Raw genomic sequence first — 21,763 nt, 5'->3', positions numbered from 1 at the left:
ATTTCAGACTGTAATGACTATGAGGAAAATGAAACACAGCAATGTGGTTGTGTGTGTGCACCCATACACGCTCACTAGTGTAGATGGTGTGGTCAGGGGAGGCCTCCTTGAAGACATGATATGTGAATTCAGGTCTGATTGATAAAGTGGAGCTAACTGCGAGGATTAAATAAAGTAAGTTAGTAAAGTGCTGGCAATGTGGGAGGGGCTTAGCAGGCATTGCTTCTGTTTCTTCAAGAAGCAAAGAAATATTTAAACAAGGGGAAATCGATTTTCTAGGTTGTTAGATGTGACTGGAAAGATCTCAAAAGGGCACCCATGGAATTCAACTGTGTGAATATTTTGGAAATAATACAGTCAGAAAATGTGTTTGCATCCCAAATTGTGGCACCTGTTTCAGGGATGGCTACTCAGTGGTACACCTTTGTGAGAGGATTTTTCTATTGAGTTAGCACCGGGGCCCTTGATACTTAGTATCTTTTCCTTTGTTGGAGAGGCCCAGGTATTTTGTTTTTTTACTCACCTGTTGCCATGACCTGCTCCCACAGAGCATGTAAATATCTTCATTTCCTTAACTGACTCATACCAGGTTTGCACTGTAGCCAGTTAAGTATATGGGAAGAGTAACATCATTATTATCTCCTTAGGGAGGTACTGTTCTTTGCAAGACAGTACATTTTCTAAAATATGCCAGCTCCTTTTCTAAAGTATTATTCTTTTATATATAAAAATAAGAATAACTAAACCCTAAACTAACAAGCGTACAGGACTTTTTGGTCTACAAAGCCCTTTCATACTTAGTATTTGGAACTCACAGCAGCCTTAAGAATTAAGTACCAAGGGGCAGTGAGAAAGAAGAGTCTGATCTTCAGAACCAGCCAAAGCTGGGTTCCAATCCTGATTCTGAGCCTCAGCTGTAATTTTTAAAAAATTAAAACAAACAATAGGAATACTAAAAAGATCAGCAGTTGCCAGGGGTTGAGGCAAGGGAGGGATGAATAGAGCAAAGAGGATTTTTAGGGTGGTGAAAAGGCTCTATAAGATATCATACTGATAGGTGCATGTCATTATGCATTTGTCTAGACCCAGAGAACATGCTACACCAAGAGTCAACTCTAATGTAATCTGTGGACTTTGGGTGATTGTGATTTAGCAATATAGGTTCATCAACTGCAACAAATGTGCCACTTTGGTGGAAGATACTGATAATGAGGGGAGGCTACGTATATATGGGGACAGAGAGAATATGGGCTATCTTTGAACCTTCCTTTCAATTTTGCCGTGAACCTAAAACTGCTCTAAAAATAAAGTCTCTTAAAATTAAAAAAAAACAAAAACAAAAACCAATGACTTATGAGCTGAGGACCCATACCCACTGGAGTCTTGAATATACCCCCCGGAGCATATTCTTGGTGGTTTGGAACTTAAATTTGACTTTTTTTAGTTTAGGATTTTCATTTGGATGATAACTTGAAAATGTTAATATGAGTCTGTTCTGGATAATCTGAATGACGATTGAGTACCTTGGTTTCAGTGAGAAAAGATTTTTTTTTTTTTTTTTTTGAGGCGGAGTCTCGCTCTGTCGCCCAGGCTGGAGTGCAGTGGCCGGATCTCAGCTCACTGCAAGCTCCGCCTCCCGGGTTCCCGCCATTCTCCTGCCTCAGCCTCCCGAGTAGCTGGGACTACAGGCGCCCGCCACCTCGCCCGGCTAGTTTTTGTATTTTTTTAGTAGAGACGGGGTTTCACCGTGTCAGCCAGGATGGGAGAAAAGATTTTTAAATTTTGAATCCACGAAAGGGTTACCGATCTCCAAAGACTCCATCCCACAGAGATCATGGCATGTGCACCTTTCAGCTGTATTGTACAGGTTCTGTCTTTTGTGGCCCAGCTCACAGTAGCTCATTAGCAATAAGTGTAGTGCTAAATATTAGTGAATTTTTTTTGCATTAAGCAGCATTTTAAATTTTAGCCTTATGGATTAGCCCTTCAAAATAATGGATGGGTAATTTAAAACAAGTTCATTTTTCAAAAGAAAAAAAATAAATCAAATGATGATCTGTCATGCTCAAATTCAAAAGAATCTGTCAATAAGTGAAACTTAAAAGGCTTAAATACATCCTGCAATCATGCCCAGCGATGTCTATTAACCACCCATCCCATTAACCATCCATCCCATTAAATTCGTATTGTTAATTTGAATTTTTATTAGTTTTCAGTTTTGTAGTTATTTCATTCATAAGTTGTTTTTAGTTTTGTAGTTGGGTAAGAGCAAAATAGGTGTAAGGAATTTATACCTGATTTTGTTTCACAACTTGGGGTATGGGACACACAAAAACAGAAATTATAGTGAAATATAGTGTATTCACAATGGATGCCTAAAGGGCAGAGCCACCATCCTTACTTGGGAGTAAAGAGGGTGTAAAATAGCATTTGGCAAGTCTCAGAGGAGAAGCAGGAATTTATCAGGTAAAGTAAGGTTGGGGGAGAAGGGGGGCTTTCGAGATCGTCCAAGGTACAGAGTGATGTAGAGGCTTGGCATGGTTGAGTAAGAAGTTAAGAACAAGGATGTGCTGGTGGGGAGGCTGCAGGTGGAGGCCAAAGAAGGAAGGGCCTTATAAACCTGGCTGGGGGCTGGAGTGGTCCTAGAGGTGGAGAGGAGCTCAGGAATGACCATGAACATGGAAGTATGGGGAGGAGGGACTGGATGGGTAGAGATCAGGTAACAGCAGATTGGGAATGAGGACCAAACCATGGACTGTGGGCTGGAGAAAGTGGGACAGAGTCTGGAAATATTTCTGAGGTAGAACTGGCAGGGTTTTGTGTCCAATTGGAGGAGGGCAGTGGGAGATGGGACCACATCTGTATAGGTCAGAAGATTGAGAATTCATGATGGAGCAGGTGTTCATGTCCTTATTAGGTGACAGATGGAGTAGGAAAAGCCCCTAGGTCACCCTGGTAGATATTTCAACCAGGTTTTTCAGAATGTAGATCCGGTGCTTGGAAGAGAGTTTGGGGGCTATCCATGAATAGGGGAGACATCAGCATAAAGATCATTGCTCGTGCTACAATGTCTTTCCTGAAAGAAGGTTTGGATTAAAAAAGTGGAAAACCAAGAATGGAACTCCAGCATTTGCGGGGAAGGTAGAGGAGGGGAAGCCAGCAAAGAGACAGACAGAAGTTTAGAAGAAACCAGGACAATATGGTGTCCTGAAAGTCAAGGAGAGAGAGCATTTCAACAAGCAGAGGATAGCTGGGGGTCAAATACTGAATGGATTGCTTTGAAGAGACAGAACTGTTCTTTAGACTGTCAGCTTCCTGACATTTAGGCACATGGAGTGAGGAAAATAGTAGAGGCATCAGGTCACCAGCCAAGTGGCTGAACATGGCATGTGCTGCTAGGGAGAGGAGGTGTTTGATGTTTCACAAAGCAGGTGGGCAGGAGACCAAGCCATTGGGAAATATGTCATTCATTCATCCATGGGTTTATTCACCTGTCCCTCAAATATTTCCTGAGGGCCTGCCAGGTGACAGACTCTCTGTTAGAGAGAGTGAGTAGAACACAAAGATAAATAAGACATAATTCCTGCCCTGGGGAGCTCACAGTGCTGGTGGGGAGATAGCTGTGTATAAAGATAATGACAGTGCCAGGTGGTAAGTGCTATGGAGAAGGGTGTGTACTGGCCCTGGAGAATGGGAGAGAGACTGCTTGACTTGGATGGGAAAGGTATGCTCATAGGAAGAGGAGAAGAGAGAGCATTGGAGCTGAGAGAACGGCCAGGTGGCCAGGTGAAGGTGGGCAGGAAGAGAGGGTGTGTCCTACGTCTTGCGTGGTGTGAGCATGGGGGGACAGTGACGAGTTGAAGCTGGAAAGGAAGGCTGAGGCCAGATGGTGACAGGTTTAGGATGCCATGACAAAGAAAAATTTTGGATTTCATCTTTTGGAGAGTGAGGACCCAAGAAACATTGGTAAGCAAGAGAGTAACACAATAGGGCTAGGTTTTAAGAAAATAGCTTTGGTGGCCAGACGTGATCATGCCTGTAATCTCAGCACTTCGGGAGACCAAGGTGGGCAGATCACTTGAAGTCAGGAGTTCAAGACCAGCCTGGCCAACATGATGAAACCCCGTCTCTACCAAAAATACACACAAAAAAATTAGCTGAGCACAATGGTGTGTGCCTGTAATCCCAGCTACTCAGGAGGCTGAGGCAGGAGAATCGCTTGAACGTTGAACTCAAGAGTCGAAGGTTGTAGTGAGTCGAGATTGTGCCACAGTGCTCCAGCCTGGGCGACACAGCGAGACTCCGTCTTATAAAAAAATACCTTTGGTGTTACAGGGAAGCCTGAGTGGGTGAGGGAAAGGCTAAGGCAGGGAATCTGGGTAGCGTCAAATCTCAATCCATTTGCAGCCTCTTTCACTCAGCAGGTGTTTGTTGAACACTTGCTGTGTGCTCTGTTCTGTGCTGGATGCTGATGCTTTCCATGAAAATGCTTTCAGCTTGCCTTTGTTAAGCGGCCTGCTGATCCTAGGGACTTCCTGGGGAGTGCTGAATATTGACCCAGATGCAGATAGCCGTCACCAGGCAGACTCTTCTGCTGGAAGATTGCTGTTCCCCAAATGAGCCTCTGGGTCCAGAAGCCAGCACTCTTTATTTCATGCATTCCTCGTTATTTTGACTGTCCTAGTTGGCTGGGGTTGCAAATAGCCACTTGCCGTGGAGAGCATGAGGCTAGCCCAAAAAGAAACCACACCAGGTACTGCACAGAGACATCTGCTTCTGCTTCCTGAGTAACTGTGCAGCAACACAGGGCCGAATGGGTACAAGGCACATGCTCTGTGTTATTTTCTAGTTACAACGAAGTACAATTTCCATGTGGCTGGTGATGAAAGAGTCAGGTCAATTTCAGAAAGAAGAGTGTTTCCGATTATGCAGATCACATCCAAATGTTTACCTCATTGCATCTTAGTTTTGGCTAGGCCCTGCTTTTGAAGATCATGGAAATGCATCCGGGCCTCCTTTGCACTGCATTTAGGGAAGATCTGTGCTCAGAGCCTCTTTGCTGGCAGTGGGGAGCCCTGGGTACAACCTAGGATTGCCTCTCCCTATTGTGGTACTTGAAGCGAATCAATAAGTAGCAAGAAATGTAAGTGTGCTTCCAGGAAAAATCTGAGGCTGTTAGCACTGGAAGAGACCTCAGCCCTCATTAAGTCCAACCAGCTCATTTTACTGATAAGGAAACTGAGGTCCTGAGCCACAGACCGGCTGGCCTCAGATCACAAAGAGAGGGACAGCAGACTTGGGACCAGCCTGCAGGGTCCAGTCCAGAGCTTCCCACGAGTCCACCCTTTCCTCTTCTTTCATCTTTCTACATTTCCTGTTTGCGTTATACCTCTTTTATTAAAAGTATACAGTATTTCCAGTGGAATCTGCTTAGTTTACATATCATGTGAGGGGCAGTTCTCAGTCCATGAATGTTTCCTTGTCTTATATGATAAACTCTGAGTTGGCCTCAACTTGAATGGCAGAAGTAGAAGGGGTGGTTCAACATGCAGGAAATTTGAGGGTAATAAAATCATGTGGCTAGAGCATTTGGGGGCTAAGGAAGTAGCAGCCTATGGTACAAATCCAAAGCCTGGAGGGTGAGCTCAGTTTGGCCCTTTCATCTTTGAGTCACACATAGGGGTGTCCAGTGGCCAGTGATTCCCAAACCAGAGGATGCATTCAAATCACTGGGGAGATTATTTAAAATGCATATTCAGGGACTTGCCCCAGAGGTTCTTATTCACTAGGTTTGGTGTAGGAGCCAGGAATCTGCATTTCTCAAGTTACACGTCAGGTAGATTGTGTTGCAAATTACCCTGTGGCTCTTACCTTGAGAAGCATAGCACAGCAGTAGGAGAAATAGGACAGGGGTATGTCTATGTGTTCAGAGTATACACTCAATAACATATATTTGGAGGAGTATTGTGGAGTTTGTGTGTCTGAGATCATTTACTGTGAGAATTTTCCAACTGGGAGGACACAGGTATTGAGAGAAAGCCTTTGGGTAGAGCTGGAAAGTGCAGAACACCAGACTCAGAACTGCTTAGCTGCTGGGTGGCTGCATGTCAGTGGTGCTTTGCTCTGAGTGGTTCACATTTTCTCTAAAGCGTGGCTTTCTCATTCCTCATTTATCTTGGTTTCCCTTGGCCTCTACCCACTCCTCCTTCGTTTTGGTTTTGTGCAAATACCTCATTTAACTGTTCCTGAAATGCATTTGTAGAACTCATTTACATAATAATTACTATTGGGGCAATTCTGATCCAATCATCAAGGCTAAATGTATTGTGCTCCTGTCTTCCATATTGTGAGGTTCTCACACTGATACTGCAGCTGCTGGCATTAACATGAATGCTGAAAGGTAAGATGTGGGGCCGTTGGCAGTGTGTCGTGTCAGAGTCTAGATAGTTGATCAAGATGTAACATGAAATCATCTGTCTCAGAGAAAACCATGGTGATAATCCTGAATTTAGATCTGGCTGGAGTCTGGAGATTCTTTTTTTTTTGAGACGGAGTTTTGCTCTTGTCGCCCAGGCCGGAGTGCAATGGCGCAATCTCGGCTCACTGCAACCTCCTCCTCCTCGCTTGAAATGTAAGATTTCACTGGTTTCTAATTCTCTTTCTACAAAATAAACCTCCCATCTGTTCTTCATAGAAAATGGGTCACATGCAAAGTCTGAAATTCTAAAGTCTCATTTAATGTCTAAAGTCTCCTCCTTCGGGTTCAAGCGATTCTCCTGCCTCACCCTCCCGAGTAGCTGGGGTTACAAGTGTGTACCACCACGCCTGGCTAATTTTTGTATTTTTAGTAGAGACAGGGTTTCACCATGTTGGCCAGGCTAGTCTGGAACTCCTGACCTCAGGTGATCCACCAGACTCAGCCTCTCAAAGTGCTGGCATTACAGGCATGAGTCACTGTGTCCGGCTAAGTTTGGAGATTCTCTATGAAGTGGTCCCACCTCCCCGAGCTCCTGCACGGGCCCCAGGTTGTCCTAGCTGAGCAGCCAGCTATATGTTCCTGCTTTCATTTGCTCTCAGGTTCCCAAAACTTTGTTCTCAGGGCTTGAACTTCAAGGTGTATTTTTGAAACGTTTGCTTTAGAATGTTGACTTGGTTATGTGGCTAAAACTAAACCTACTTTTTCCAGTCTCTCTTAGAATGAGACTTTAGAATTTCCGACTTTGCATGTGACTCGTTTTCTATGAATAACAGATGGGAGGTTTATTTTGTAGAAAGAGAATTAGAAACCAGTGAAACCTTACATGATTTCACATTAGTACAGAAACCAAATCCATTGAAAACATTGAGAGCTGTTCCTGGTTATGAATTTACTGGTGGCGATGAGAAATTTCCAGGGTTTTCTGTGACAAGACTATCACCAACTCTTAGTTCACTCTGTGCCTCCCACTCTCCACAATCTGCTCCAAATCTTTCTCCATTTAATCTATTTATTTTTATTTATTGAGCAAGCAATATTGTAACCATGACTGAAATTTTTTAAATTACAAGAAAACTTACCCTGGGTCCAGCTTCAGTAACAGATCGTATGTCTTCATTTTTCCATGTCCCCTTCCAGGCTCTGTTCCTATGCTACAGAATCTTTACATTACTATAATCATGGTGTCGTTATAAGTTTGTATTTGACATTTTTCAATTAATATTGTATTACAAGGCTATTTCCATATTGCTCTGTATTGTTTATGATTATGATGCTTCGTGGAGTCATTTGACCCTCATTTATTTGACCATCCTTATATTTTGTTCATTTATGTTCATTTCCCATAAAAAGGCTATGATGAAATAAACCCCATCCACAATTGCTCTGATAATTACCTCTCCTGTTCTTCTCAAAGCTTGCCTGCTGTCTCTCCTGTGAGCCTCTGATTCACTTGGCCCCATGATGTTTCATGGAGACCATGGTTCTCTAGTTACTCTGGCTGTGGTCAATTACTGCCGCTAAATGACTCTTTCTGCCCTGGGCTCGCTTAATCATGAGACTTCTGCCAAGTCCAGACCACCTCTCCCAGCCTTTGCTTTTTCCAGTAGCTGCTTTCTCTCCTCCAAGTCCTGTGCCAAAGGCAGACCCAGTTCATTTCACATTACTTTGATTACCACATTTTATGTGTATATTATAATATTTGCAATCATTTAGTTCAGGGGTCTTCAAACCCTGGGCTGTGGACCAGTACTGGGCTGCAGCCTGTTAGGAACCCAGCCGCACAGCAGGAGGTGAGTGGTGGGCCAGCAGGCATTACCATCTGAGCTCCGCCTCCTGTCACATCCGCATTGGCATTAGATTCTCACAGGAGCGCGAACCCTATTGTGAACTGCGCATGTGAGGGATCTAGGTTGTACACTCCTTATGCGAATCCAATGTCTGATGATTTGAGATGGAACAGTTTCATCCTGAAACCATCCCTACCCCCCCCCACCACCACATCTGTGGAAAAATTGTCTTTCATGGAACTGGTTCCTGGTGCCAGAAAGTTTGGGGACCACTGATTTAGATATCATTTAGGGTTCTTTACTGCAAGCAACAGAAACTAACATAAACAACAGGAAATTTACAATAATGAGTCTAGGAAGCAGATGGGAAGTGAGGCACATCAGATAGCAATTGCACAGGATTGGTCTCAGCATAAACAGCGAGTTCAAAGGATTTGCTGCTGGAGCCAAGGACCCAAAGACATTTGGTCTGCTGGCCAATTTGCTGGAAATTCAAATTCCAGGGAGGAAGTGTCCATTGACCCACCTTGGCTTTAGCTGCTAGGACCCCTGAATACATTCCCACCACATTTAATCCAATGTGGAGAGGTGACTAAAGACACAAGGAAAGGGGAATGCTGCCCCATATATACACCTTCCTATGGATATATATTTATGCAAAGGTCCCTGCCTAACATTAACCAACACCTCCATAGAGCTGATCTCAAAATGTGGTCAGTTAGGGCATCCAGCTCCAAATCCAAAGTCTTTGGGGGGATTTCCATTTTCCTCTAACACTGTCACAGTCTCTTGCACAGCCCAAGTTGAGTTAAATGGGAAGGGGACTACAATGCTTCTCTAACTTCTCTAGATGCTATTTCTTTTTTTTTTTTTTTTTTTTTTTTTTTTGAGATGGAGTCTTTCTCTGTCGCCCAGGCTGGAGTGCAGTGTGAAATCTCGACTCACAGCAGCCTCTGCCCCTGGGCTCAAGAGATTCTCCTGCCTCACCCTCCTGAGTAGCTGAGATTACAGGCGTCCACTACCATGCCCAGCTAATTTTTGTATTTTCAGTAGAGATGGGGTTTCACCATGTTGGCCAGGCTGGTCACGATCTCCTGATCTCAAATGATCCACCCGCCTCAGCCTCCCAAAGTACTGGGATTACAGGTATGAGCTACCTCGCCAGGCCCCGGAAGTCGTTTCTGTTTCCTGCTCCCTGGCTTATGCCCCATCATGACTATTTAGAGAGGCACCATAATATCAAGCAGTAGTTTTTAAATGAGGAGGGGGATATCAGATTTGGAGGATTTCATCCAAAATACATGGCCCCCCTAACCCCAGCCTCACCCCATGCGGGGCAGGTCATAATCTCTGGGGGGAAGGGTCACAGCATGGCATGTGTGCTTTGAACAAGCTCCCCTTCTGTTATGTTACCCTGACACCCACCTCGCCCCCATCCTTTTAAACCTCCAGTGAAGTGGAGAGAGCACTGATTTGATTATAGGGTTAGATCTGTGTCTTACACGTTATAAAGCTTCTGAATGGTAATGTACATTCTCCCAATGAAGGGACCAAGTGGAGATTTCCTCTGTCCCTGCTGGGGGCCTGGGGGCATGTTAGATGCCTTTCCTAGCTATTTCATTCCATCTACCAAGCAATACTAGCAGATTCGCATTGTTTTATCTCACATATATTTTCAAAGCCCACATCATCCACTAGACCACACGGACATTCTGAACCTCCATGACTACATCTGCAAAATGGAAATATACATCCTTAAAATGAATCTTGTGAGTATCAGAGGGTTTGTGTTAAAGCAGTTAGGGCAGATAAGGGGTATTTTTGCTCATCCACTGGGCTTCTTCTGTCTGTAATCCTCCAGCATATCTCTTCCCTTCCCTCAGTGGCAGACCTTACCTCTTTCATAGAAGGCTGAAGCCATCCAATGTGAACTTCATCCTCCACTCCTTTCCTTACACCAGCATGTTGTTTTCCATAATGGAAGATCTCTTTTGTTTGTTTTCTTTTTCTGATCATTTAAATAACTTTACCCTAGATTTTCTTAGGACCCACCAGTCTATGGGTGATATGGTTGTGTCCCCACCCAAATCTCATCTTGAATTGTAGGTCTCACAATTCCCATGTGTTGTGAGAGGGACCTGGTGGGAGACAATTGAATCATGGGGGCGGGTCTTTCCTGTGCTATTCTCATGATAGTGAATAAGTTTCACGAGAGCTGATGATTTTATAAAGGGGAGTTTCCCTGTACAATTTTCTTCTCTTGTCTTCTCTTGTTCTTCTCTCTTGAGATGTGCCTTTCACGTGAACTTCCACCATGATTGTGGAACTGTGAGTCCAATAAACCTCTTTCTTTTGTGAACTGCCCAGTCTTGGGTATGTCTTTATTATCAACATGAAAATGGATTAATACATTGAGTATAAAGTCATTCAAACACAATCACTCCAATTTTTGTGACCTTCTGTTCACATGTACACAGTGCAGAATCTTAGCCACTCCTAAGGTCACTCTAAGCCTTGCTGCAAATCACAGGAGGTATCCTGGGTGCTCATGAACAGTTATGAATTTTTTGAACTCTAGAAACAAATTCTAAGCCTCAGTTTTTCATCTGTAAAGGGAGATGATGATAGTTTCTTTAGGTGGGTGTTTTGAGATTAATTAGATAATATGCATAAAGTAATTAGCCTTTGGTTGCCCTGCATTCTGTTACTAAATAAATGGTTGTTATTGGTGTCACTGTCAAACACCTACTAATAGGCCTTGCCAGCTGCTGCAAGGTGTTGATGTGATCCCCAGGGCAACTGGCTAGTATAGGAAGTGGTGAGGGGTGGGTGAAGAGACATACTGCATTCTGCCTTATCATTCCTACTGCCTTGTTTGGTGGGAAAAGATTTTCTAGTTGGGCTCTGTTAGTTGCCAAGGTCGGAAAACTACTCATATTAGATTGAATCATATGAAAAAGTATTAATCATATGAAATTGCATTTTTGTACATCAAAAATGGTCAAATATCAGTGATTTTTTAATGTTTCAACTGAACACTTAAAGAGTGATATCAGGCCAAGCGCTGTGGCTCAAGCCTGTAATCCCAGCACTTTGGGAGGCCAAGACGGGCGGATCACGAGGTCAGGAGATCGAGACCATCCTGGTTAACACGGTGAAACCCCATCTCTACTAAAAAATACAAAAAACTAGCCGGGCGAGGTGGCGGGCGCCTGTAGTCCCAGCTACTCGGGAGGCTGAAGCAGGAGAATGGCGTGAACCCGGGAGGCAGAGCTTGCAGTGAGCCGAGATCCGGCCACTGCACTCCAGCCTGGGCAACAGAGCGAGACTCCGTCTCAAAAAAAAAAAAAAAAAAGTGATATCAACAAATAGGTTTATTCTCTTATACTGTCCTATTTCTTGTTTTGTTTTTTACACGAATTAATATAGTGAAAAAATGTATGGAGAACTGTCCGTTTTAACAGATATAAATCTACCTCATCCTACCAGATAAATTACATTCCATTGTTTGGATAGATTTCATTTTAGCCAAGCTCCTATTCATGAACATTTAGGTTGCTTCCTTTTATTCATTGTTGTTCTTACAAAATATGATGCAATATAAGTCTTTATGTGTATATATATATAACTTTATACAGTATTTTTGAGTATATCTGTAAGATGAACTACTAAAAGTAGAGCTGCTGGTGAAAGAGTATGTGCATTAGAAATTGTGATAGGTATTGTAAAGTTCTCTCCCAAGAAGCTGCCCAAAGTTAGATTCTAATCAGCAGTGAACATTCTTGCCATGTCAGTATTGTCAAACTTTATAATATTCGCTAATCTAATGGGTTTTAAATGGAATTTTGGTGCTTTATTTTGCATTATTTTCACTATATGTGATGTTAAACAATTTTCATATATTATTTATTTTCCCATTGTATATTAGCTTGAGCTGCTGTAACAAAAAATCATAGACTGGGTGCTTAAGCAACAGGAATTTATTTCTCATAGTTCTGGAGGCTGGGAAGTCCAAGATCAAGGTGTTGGGCGATTTGGTTTCCTGGTGAGGGTTCTCTTCCTGGCTTGCAGAGGGCTGCCTTCTCCCTTGTTCTCACATAGTGGGGTGGGGAGTGGGCCTAAGAGAGACAGGGAGAAAACTGGTTTATCTTCCTCACTCTGGCTTCTTTTCTGCTTATAAGGACATGAATTCTATCATGGGGTCTTACCCTCATGACCTCATCTAAATCTAATTACCTCCCAAAGGCCCCACCTCCAAATACAATCATACTGAGGATTTGGGCTTCAGCATATGAATGGTGGGGAGGGACACATTTAGTCCACAACACCTATGAACCACCTGTTCATACCCTTAGTTCCTATCTCCACTGTGTTGTCTGTTGCTTATTGATTTGTTAGAATTATTTATAAATGAAGAAAACCGGCAGTTTAGGGTGCATTTTAGAACAGGTTTTCTGCATCGGTCTTCACATGTCAGTATGTATTGGGGATGGGGCAGCACGCTGGCACATTATAAAGTTTCAAGGTTCAGTTATTTTTGTCTCTTACCATGATTTATTATTTGGTTTTGCTGCCTGCCACTAACAGAGATCCTGTTAGTTCGTCCTAATTTTAGGAATATTATGTCTTGAAACATATCTTGAAAGTTATCCCGTGTTGCATCTTGCCTTACAGAAAACTCCTTGACTATCAGAACAGAAGAAGGGGAGAGAATTGTTAGGAGGATCAGGAAGGAGTGGAGGGAGCCTGGGAGGTCGATGCAACTAGCAGGCTAACATCTCAAGCCCTCATCCTCTCATTTTTTTCTTTGATTGGCTTTTTCTTTCTGTTTCTCCTCCTTCCTTCCTTTCTGTTTTTCTATGTTTTTGTTTGTTTGTTTGTTTGTTTCTGGCTACATACTATAAAAATACAATTCTGGAGCATGTGGTTAGTTTCCCACCATGGGGACTCAAATGGAATTTCAAGTCACTCACCATAATTCGACTATAAATTAGAGAATTATTATGAATAGAATAGGACGGAATGTGGTTTCATGTTTTCTTCCCCCAGGGACCTTGCCCAATTTGGCAATAGGAACTAAATTAAGGGTGGGATTAGTTCTAGGAAGTGGATTTTGAGTATAGCTGCATGTCTAATCCAACTATTATGGGCAGTGTCTTAGTTATCTGTGTTAATGAGAGATGAGGAGGCGGTGGATAACTGAAATCTCCAAATGTACCAGAAATGTATTTCTGCCTTTGTTCATTTATCCCAGTGATCCTTCCACTAGAACAATTATCGAAGTGGTTTTATTTCTACTCATTTTAACCTTCTGTTTTCTAGTAACAACATAGGCAAGGAGGCCACATGCTGCAGGGGGAAAAATGAATACTAGACCAGGAGTCGGGAGACAATTTTAGTCCTGTCTGTGCCCTGCACTAGCCTGAGACCAAGGACAAGTCATAAAGTCTCCTAGGTTCTCAGTTTCTTCCCTCTAAAAGGAGCCATATAACATCAACCTCTCTGGGTGGCTAGGGGTGCTGAGGGGCCCTGGAACGTGGAACTGGCACTAGTGCTGCCTGTGCCGCAGAGCCAGGCCATTTACACATGTGCAGTCTGCGCAGCATGGGACATAGAGGAGGAGTGCGGCCTATGCCGGCCCATTTTCCTTCCTTGTTCTCCAAGTATAAGCACACTCCATTATTTTCCTAGGGCTGCCAGAATGAATTACCACAAACTGGATTGCTTAAAACACCAGACATTTACTCTCTTGAAATTCTGAAGATCAGCAGTTCAAAATCGGTGTCACTAGGGCCACGCTCCTTCCAAAGTTACTAGGGGGAGAATCCTTCCTTGCCTCTTCCAGCTTCTGGTGGCTCCAGGCATTCCTTGGCTTGTGGTTGCACTACTCCAATCTCTGCTTCAGGGGTCACACTGCCTTTGTGTCTGTGTCTGTGTCTTCTCTTCCATGTTTTATAAGGGCACTTGTCATTGGATTTAGGGCCCACCTGGCTTACCTAGAATGATCTCTTCTTGAGATAAGCTATGTAATCTGGCACTGAGTAGGTGCCTGAACAATTACAGTTATGACTGTGACTCCTGTTTCCTCTTCTGAGGTCTTTTCAATTCTCCCCACCCTCACCCTGCCCAGCCAGGACAGCCAGTCCCTTCCAAGAGCCTACCACAATCTTGTACTGGCTGCATAGAGCTCATCTGCTGCTGGGTCTAAGCCACTTGTGTGGACCTGTGGTGCGTTTCCCCTTGTCTTCTGGGCCTGGCTCAGTGCTGGCATACAGCTGGTGCTCAGAGTATGTCTGCGTAATGAATAAACTACAGTGTGCTTGCTCTTGGCAAGGAGCCTGGCACAGTAGGTCTCTGAAATGACCAGTTAAGTGAGGGTGTAGATCACTCTTTGGATAGAGCTTTTGAACCTTCTGACATTTTTCACCTCTTCCAAGGCACCATGGCAGCAGGGACATTATTATCATTACTAACAAATATTTGTTTAGTGCCAAGTTCTTTGCTATGCACATGGATGGCCTAACTTAAATCCCATTACAGCTTACAAGATAGGTACTGGTACTATCCATCTTTAAAGCACAGTGAGCCTCAGAGAGATTCAGAAACTTCCCAGTCACACTACCAGTGAGAGGTAAAGCCAGCTGGACTTCCTGGGTCGAGTGGGGACTTGGGGAACATTTCTGTCTAGCTAGAGGATTGTAAACACACCAAACACAGGGCTCTGTGTCTAGCTAAAGGATTGTAAATGCACCAAACAGCACTCTGTAAAAACGCACCAATCAGTACTCTGTGTCTAGCTAGAGGATTGTATATGCACCAATCAGCACTCTGTAAAATGGACCAATCGGCACTCTGTAAAATGGACCAATCAGCACTCTGTAAAATGGACTAGTCAGCAGGATGTGGGTGGGGACAAGTAAGGGAATAAAAGCTGGCTGCCCGCCCCATCCAGCCAGTAGCGGCAGGCAACTCGCTCAGGTTCTCTTGTATGCTGTGGAAGCTTTGTTCTTTCACTCCTCACAGAAATTCTTGCTGTTGCTCACTGTTGGAGTCTGTGCCACCTTTGAGAGCTGTAACACCCACAGCAAAGGTCCGCGGCTTCATTCTTGAAATCAGCAAGACCAGGAACTCACCCGAAAGAAGAAAGTCCATGACACCACCTTTAAGAGCTGTAACACTCACTGTGAAGGTCTGCAGCTTTGTTCTTGAAGTCAGCGAGACCACGAACCCACCGGAAGGAACAAGGAAGTGTGGTGGCAGGGATGTGAACCATAGGCAGCCTGGCTCTGAAGCGGTGGCCTCTCAACCACTGTGTTAGGTTCCTTGCCGTTCCGTCAGGGAGACACAAGGCAGGAAGTCCGGTCCCTCTGGCGGGAATCTGGAAGATGAGTTGGAGCTTAAGTGGGACTCCTGAAACCACATAAGAGGTGAGGGTACCATGCACTTGAAGCTCTCCAAGGCCGTGACACCCAAAGCCAGGGCCACATTATGGCTTTCGGGCCCTAGCCATTTTTGCCTTCGCGGAGCCCTCTTTCCTCCAAAAACCAACTCTAAGCCAGGCTGGATTGTATTAATACTCCTCTTTGAAACAGACTGTGCCTACTTGTGCCTGATGGATAAGTCGACCCTGCTCAAAGCCTTCTTCCGGTGAAGAGAGAATTGGTGTTCTGGTGCCCTAACCCGCCTCTGTCTTCGCAGGTCCCGCAGCGGATGGCGGCAGAGGGCGCCCCTGAGGATGGCGGCGGCGGTGCCTCGGGAGTGTGGGGCGCCTGGGGCCCCTGGTCCGCCTGTTCGCGTAGCTGCAGCGGCGGAGTGATGGAGCAGACGCGGCCCTGCCTGCCCCGCTCCTACCGCCTGCGCGGCGGCCAGCGGCCTGGCACCCCCACGCGCGCCTTCGCGGACCACGTGGTGTCGGCCGTGCGCACGTCGGTGCCACTACACCGGAGCGGCGACAAGACGCCGGCCCTGGCCGGCACGGACGCCAGCCGCCAGGGCCCCACCGTGCTGCGGGGCAGCCGGCACCCACAGCCCCAGGGCCGCGAAGTCACTGCGGACAGAAGGTACACTCACGCCCTTGCCTGTGTCCCTCCCCCTGTCCCTGTCTCAGTTTCTGCCCCTGTCCCTGCCCCTGCCTCGGACGCTGCTCTGCACCACAGACAGTGCGACTAATGCATTGCTCTGCCAGGTGGAAAGGAGCTCTGGGCTCCACGAAGCTCCTTTCACCTTTTGATTTATTTTGCAGCCTTGTAAAGCGTTGAGGCCACTCCCACCTCACTCTGGTTCTGAATAATCTTCAAAGCGAGGCTAATTCTGAGAATGCCCTTACAAAGAATTTTAGGGAGGCCTCCTAGAGGGGTGAAAGCAGGAGGGGAGTGCTGTCCTGGTGCCGGGAAGGAGAGATCCTCAGGTTGTGTGGATTAGAGCTGAGGACACAAGACAAGAGGACGTGTATCTAACCCGAGAGCTGATATGAGTTGCCAATCCTAGGATAGGTTGAATGTTTGGAGTCTTAGAATGCTCCGAAGCTGTAGGCTTCCAGATTTTGTGAACTTTTCCAGTAAGTTTCTCGAAAGTTTTTTGAGTCAACACACTGGTTTAAGGATATGTCTAAGGACCTAAACTGTTTCAGAGTCCATAAAATGTAAACTCTAGAAATGGCATAGTGCCATCAAAATAGTGGTATAGTTCTAAGAAGCATAAATATGCCAAAGTAGGCAGTGCCTTGGGAAAGGTAGGGATATAGGTGCTGAGAAGAGCTTGTCAGTGAGTGAAGCAATAGATATTAACAGATCACTGCATTCATCCCTCAGTATTTGTTGGGTGTCTTAGTGCCTAGGTTCCTGATAGATCCTGGGGGAATACTAATGCAAAAACAGTAACAAAAAACAAACATGGACAAGAACAAAAAGTGTAAGATGTGCTCTCCGTGCTTAAGAAATGCATAATTCATTTGTCAAGCCCTGTTAATGCCCAGCCCTGATGAAATAGATGCTACACATGAGGAATCAGAGGACCTAGAGCCAGTGGACAAACTGAGTTTTGAAGGTGGTGCTGCTCACCCCCAGATCCCTGCAGTACTCATCCTCCTGTGGGTGCCAGCTGAAGGGATGGAGGGCTGGATTTGGGTGGGGCCTGAGTGGGAAAGAGGCTTCTTGACAGCCTCTGTGGTTGAGAACCTAGAAGAGCTGCCTGAGGATCAGGCTGTTGTTGGCCACAGGCCTGTGCTGCAGGCATTGTGCCTGTGTGTTTTGGCAGCAGGAAATTTTTTTCTTCAAATGTATTGACGGGGGCCAGTTAAACTGTTTACTATGAAGTTCCTGCAAGTTTTTATCATGCTCTTGTGATTTGACAGTTACTGATGAAATAATCCAAATATTAGCCTGGGAGGCCTGTGCTGCCTACAAATGTCATGCTCCTCCTGGCTGATGAAAATCACATTTGCTTATATTCATCAGTCATTAGGTACTTGCATAGTATATTTGACCCCAAGGAGAAATGTCAGCATGTTTTTAGGATGGCTGTCTGCTCTACTCTCTGTTTCGGGTTTGAGGTTTGAGGCAAAGGCTGTCGGAGTTTAGATGTTTAAGAAATTGTTAGGTTGCTCTGCTAGGCAACAGGAAACTTAATTGGAGTCAGATAACAAATGAAACCATTCAACCTTCCACCAGATATTTATTAAACATCTACTATGTTGTAAGACCCTGAGACATACACAAAGGTGAATAAAAGCCAGGTTTTGGGACCTCATGGCTCTTACTGACAGGCTAGAGCAGTTGTTTGCAAAATTACTATTTTGTTTTTAAGCAGAAGAATCCTTTCTGCAAAATCAATCTTAGATGGAGGCTTAGTTTATGTAACAACACTCGTAAAATCTGAGTTGCTTTGGTTGAAGCCTCAGAGGTATAGAAACCTGGGGTCAAGATCCAATGGAACAGTGGTTTTCAACCTCGACTGACCGTTAGAATTTTTTTTCCAATCTTCTAGAAACCCTGACACTCACATCACACTCCAAACCAGCATCAGAATCTCTAGGGGCCACCCTCAGATGTTGGTATGATTCCATTCCAGCCAAGTTTGGGAAGCACTGGTCTGGATGAAGCTCTTTGGAGACTCAAGTTTCCATGGGAAAGATTTTGGGAATCAAATATTGTCTAGCAGAATTTTCCAAGTTTAGTGAGCACGTATCAGAATCACTTGCCGTGGAGTGGGTGGCTTGTTAAAAAGAGTTGCCAAGTCCACGCCATCTCCTATGCCTAACGGGGATTCTGATTTGTAGGTCAGTTATATGTCCTATGTATCTTCATTTTAAATACTTCTAATATAGCCTAGAGTTTGAGAACCACTACTCTAGAGGGTTGGAAAAGATGCACATCTAGATGCCTTCAATATAAGGCAGTCTGATGAGATAGTAGTGACAAGGGCTCCCATGTTGAAGCATGCCTTCTGTTCAGGCATTCTTTCAAATGCATGACAACATTTACAGTTACACAACCCTGTGAGGCAGAAACTATTATTCACATTTTATAAACAATGAAACTGAGGCTGGGAGGAATGAAGTGACTTGCTCAAGATTACCACTTGAGAAGCAACAGCACTAGAATTCAAAAGAGGTCTGCCAGAGTCTGGCTCTAAAGTTGTTTTCACTGAAATGGGCATTCTGAAAATGAAGCTGCTGACTTCCAGCCGGTGTGTTCAGAAAAGGTGCTTGGAGGTTGGGCTGTCTGAGCCATGTCTTGACAAATGGATAGGATTTAATAGTGAAGGCTTAGAATGAGCTGCATGTCTTCCTTGCAATGTTCAGCTCCTTTAACCAGGATAATCTTCTTTGCATCTAATCCTAGGCATCACGTGAGTTCAAAAAAAAATTAGAAACCACAATCTGTATTCTTGGGGGGTGCTTACACTTTGGTGGTGGAGAAGGGCAAACCCACAAAACACTGCCCACCCTGGGAGACAGTAGAGCTATGACCAGGGTTCAGGAAGAAGGAATCTTTGTGGGATGGAACAGTCAGGGAAGACTGCACAGAGCAGGTAGGATTTGAACCTGCCCTTGATGAATAAATAGAATTTACTTAGCTGGAATATATCTGGAAACTTCTTGAGTCCACTTGCTTCTATACCAGGCGTTCGTCTCGTTAAAACAAGCACGTACGTAGTATAAATCCTACTCTAAAAGGCCTCAAAAATAAAGTAAATCTTCATTGGAGCTCTCCCAAGGATTCAGAGCTTAGGAAAGTTAAACTTCTCTGAGCCTCAGAGGCTTCATCTTTCAAATGAGAGTGATAGTAATACCTATCTTGTGGGGTTGAGTAATTCAATGAAATAATACATTCATATTGCCTGGCCCATAGCGGACGCTCATCAAATACATTCATATTGCCTGGCCCATAGTGGGCGCTCATAGCAGACACTGTAACTCTCGTTATGGGTCTGAAGGCTGTTGCTAGATAATGTGTTAGACAGAGTTCCAGTTAGAACTCAAGTGCAGCAAAAGGGATCAGGTGAACTGGGGCCACTCAGGAAGATGGAGCCAGGAACTGAGCTCCCGTCCAGAGGGGTGGGACTCTGGGCAGCACAGACTGGGTGCAGCCTAGGCCCTAGTGTCTGTGCTCCTTGCTCTCTGCCCCTTCTTAGTGTGGGTTGCTCAGAAAAATTCTCCACAAAGGGTGGCGTTCCCCTGTGATTTAGTTAGGGCAATGGCAGAGGAGGTTCCAGGCTAGGGGGTTCATCCTTCAGGTCTTGGCCAACAGATTCCATAATGGCACTCAACCAAGTCATCTTTCACCCTAGACCCAAGGCTGTGTCCCCATGATAGCTAAAGGGCAAGGGGCGAGTAGGGAAGTAGGGTGTTAGGTGAGTCCTGCAAAGCACGCCGCATTGTGGCAACTCACACCTGTGAAACTGAAGATACTCCTTGGTAGGAGCGACTTCCCCCTCAATTGCTGGAAGTGGGTACCTGTAGACTAGAGGGTGCTGGCAGGAGCCCCTGTTACTATAGGACCCCCCTTCACCTTTTCTTCCTCCAATTTTATTGTGTTAAAATACACGTAACATAAAATAGACCATCTTAATTATTTTTTATTTTTTTGAGACCGAGTCTCGCTCTGTCACCCAGGCTGGAGTGCAGTGGCCGGATCTCGGCTCACTGCAAGCTCCGCCTCCCGGGTTTACGCCATTCTCCTGCCTCAGCCTCCCGAGTAGCTGGGACTACAGGCGCCCTCCACCTTGCACGGCTAGTTTTTTATATTTTTTTAGTAGAGACGGGGTTTCACCATGTTAGCCAGGCTGGTCTCGATCTCCTGACCTCGTGATCCACCCGCCTCGGCCTCCCAAAGTGCTGGGATTACAGGCTTGAGCCACCGCGCCTGGCCCGTCTTAACTATTTTTAATCATACGGTTCAGTGACATTGACTATATTCATACTGTTATGCTACCATCACCACCATCCATTCACAGAACTCTTTAAAATCTTTCAAAACTGAAACTGTACCCATGAAACAATAACTTCACATTCCTTCCTTCCCCCACCCCAGCCCTCAGCCAACCATCATTCTACTTTCTTCCACTATGATTTTGACTACTCCTAAGTATCTCATGTATTTGTCTTTTTTGTGACTGGCTTATTTCACTCAACATAATGTCCTCGAGGTTTATTCCATATTGTAGCATTTTCCTTTTTGGGGCTGAATAGTATTTCGTTGCATGTATAGACCACATTTTGCTTATCCTTTCATCCATCAGTGGACATTTAGGTTGCTTCCACATTTTAGGAATTGTGAATAACACTGCTACGAACGTGGGCATTTTCAGTTCTTTTGGGTAGAAATTGGGAAGTGGAATTGCTGCATCATAGGGTAATCATATTTTTAGATTTTTGAAGAACTGCCATACTGTTTTCTATAGCAGCTGCACTATTTTACCTTCCCACAACAGTGCACAAGGATTCCATCCTCACCAACACTTGTTTTCTGTTTTTTTGATAGTGCCCATCCTAATAGCTGTGGGGTGGTATCTCATTGTAGTTTGGTTTGCATTTCCCTAATGATTAGTGATGTTGAACTTTTTTTATGTACTTAATGCCTGTTTGTGTATCTTCTTTGGAAAAATGTCTGTTAAGTCCTTTGAAGACCTTCCCTTTTATAACACTGAAAACAAGGTGGATTTCTTCCCATTCCCAAAATGTCTAGGGAAAATGGCATCCAGAAAGACGCCCTGTGGCCCAGAACCCAAGTACGCAACCTAACAGAAATGCGTTGCAAATGTCTGTTGGTCAATATCACTCAGCTTCCAAAAAGACAAGCTATGAGAGCAGCGCCCTCTCTTATTTGAGGACTTCAGGTGATTTTTTTCACCACTCTGATGCTAAAGAGCCTGATATTTGGTAGGCTTTCCTTCCCACTGGACTTCCTTACATTCGCCTACATTAGCCAGCTTTTCTGGTCATTCATCACACTCATTAACCAGCTGGCATCTGGGGAATGGGATATTCGATGGCGTT

The 21,763-nt window shown here is 44.7% G+C and overlaps 1 protein-coding gene across 2 annotated transcripts in view; it reads left to right on the top strand.

The window, feature by feature from the left end:
* The window catches only part of THSD4 (thrombospondin type 1 domain containing 4), a 702,136-nt gene that overhangs the window by 82,271 nt on the left and 598,102 nt on the right, over window positions 1–21,763 (top strand). For both annotated transcript variants that reach the window (XM_030929758.1, XM_030929757.1), the window contains exon 4: window positions 15,964–16,325. In XM_030929758.1, the coding sequence (XP_030785618.1) occupies window positions 15,964–16,325 (362 nt within the window). The remainder of the gene's footprint in view (window positions 1–15,963; window positions 16,326–21,763) is intronic.

Source organism: Rhinopithecus roxellana, chromosome 5, assembly GCF_007565055.1.
Source record: "Rhinopithecus roxellana isolate Shanxi Qingling chromosome 5, ASM756505v1, whole genome shotgun sequence".
Lineage (NCBI taxonomy): Eukaryota > Metazoa > Chordata > Mammalia > Primates > Cercopithecidae > Rhinopithecus > Rhinopithecus roxellana.
The sequence above is the reverse complement of the archived record's forward strand: the minus strand, read 5'-3'. Positions and strand labels throughout refer to the sequence as shown.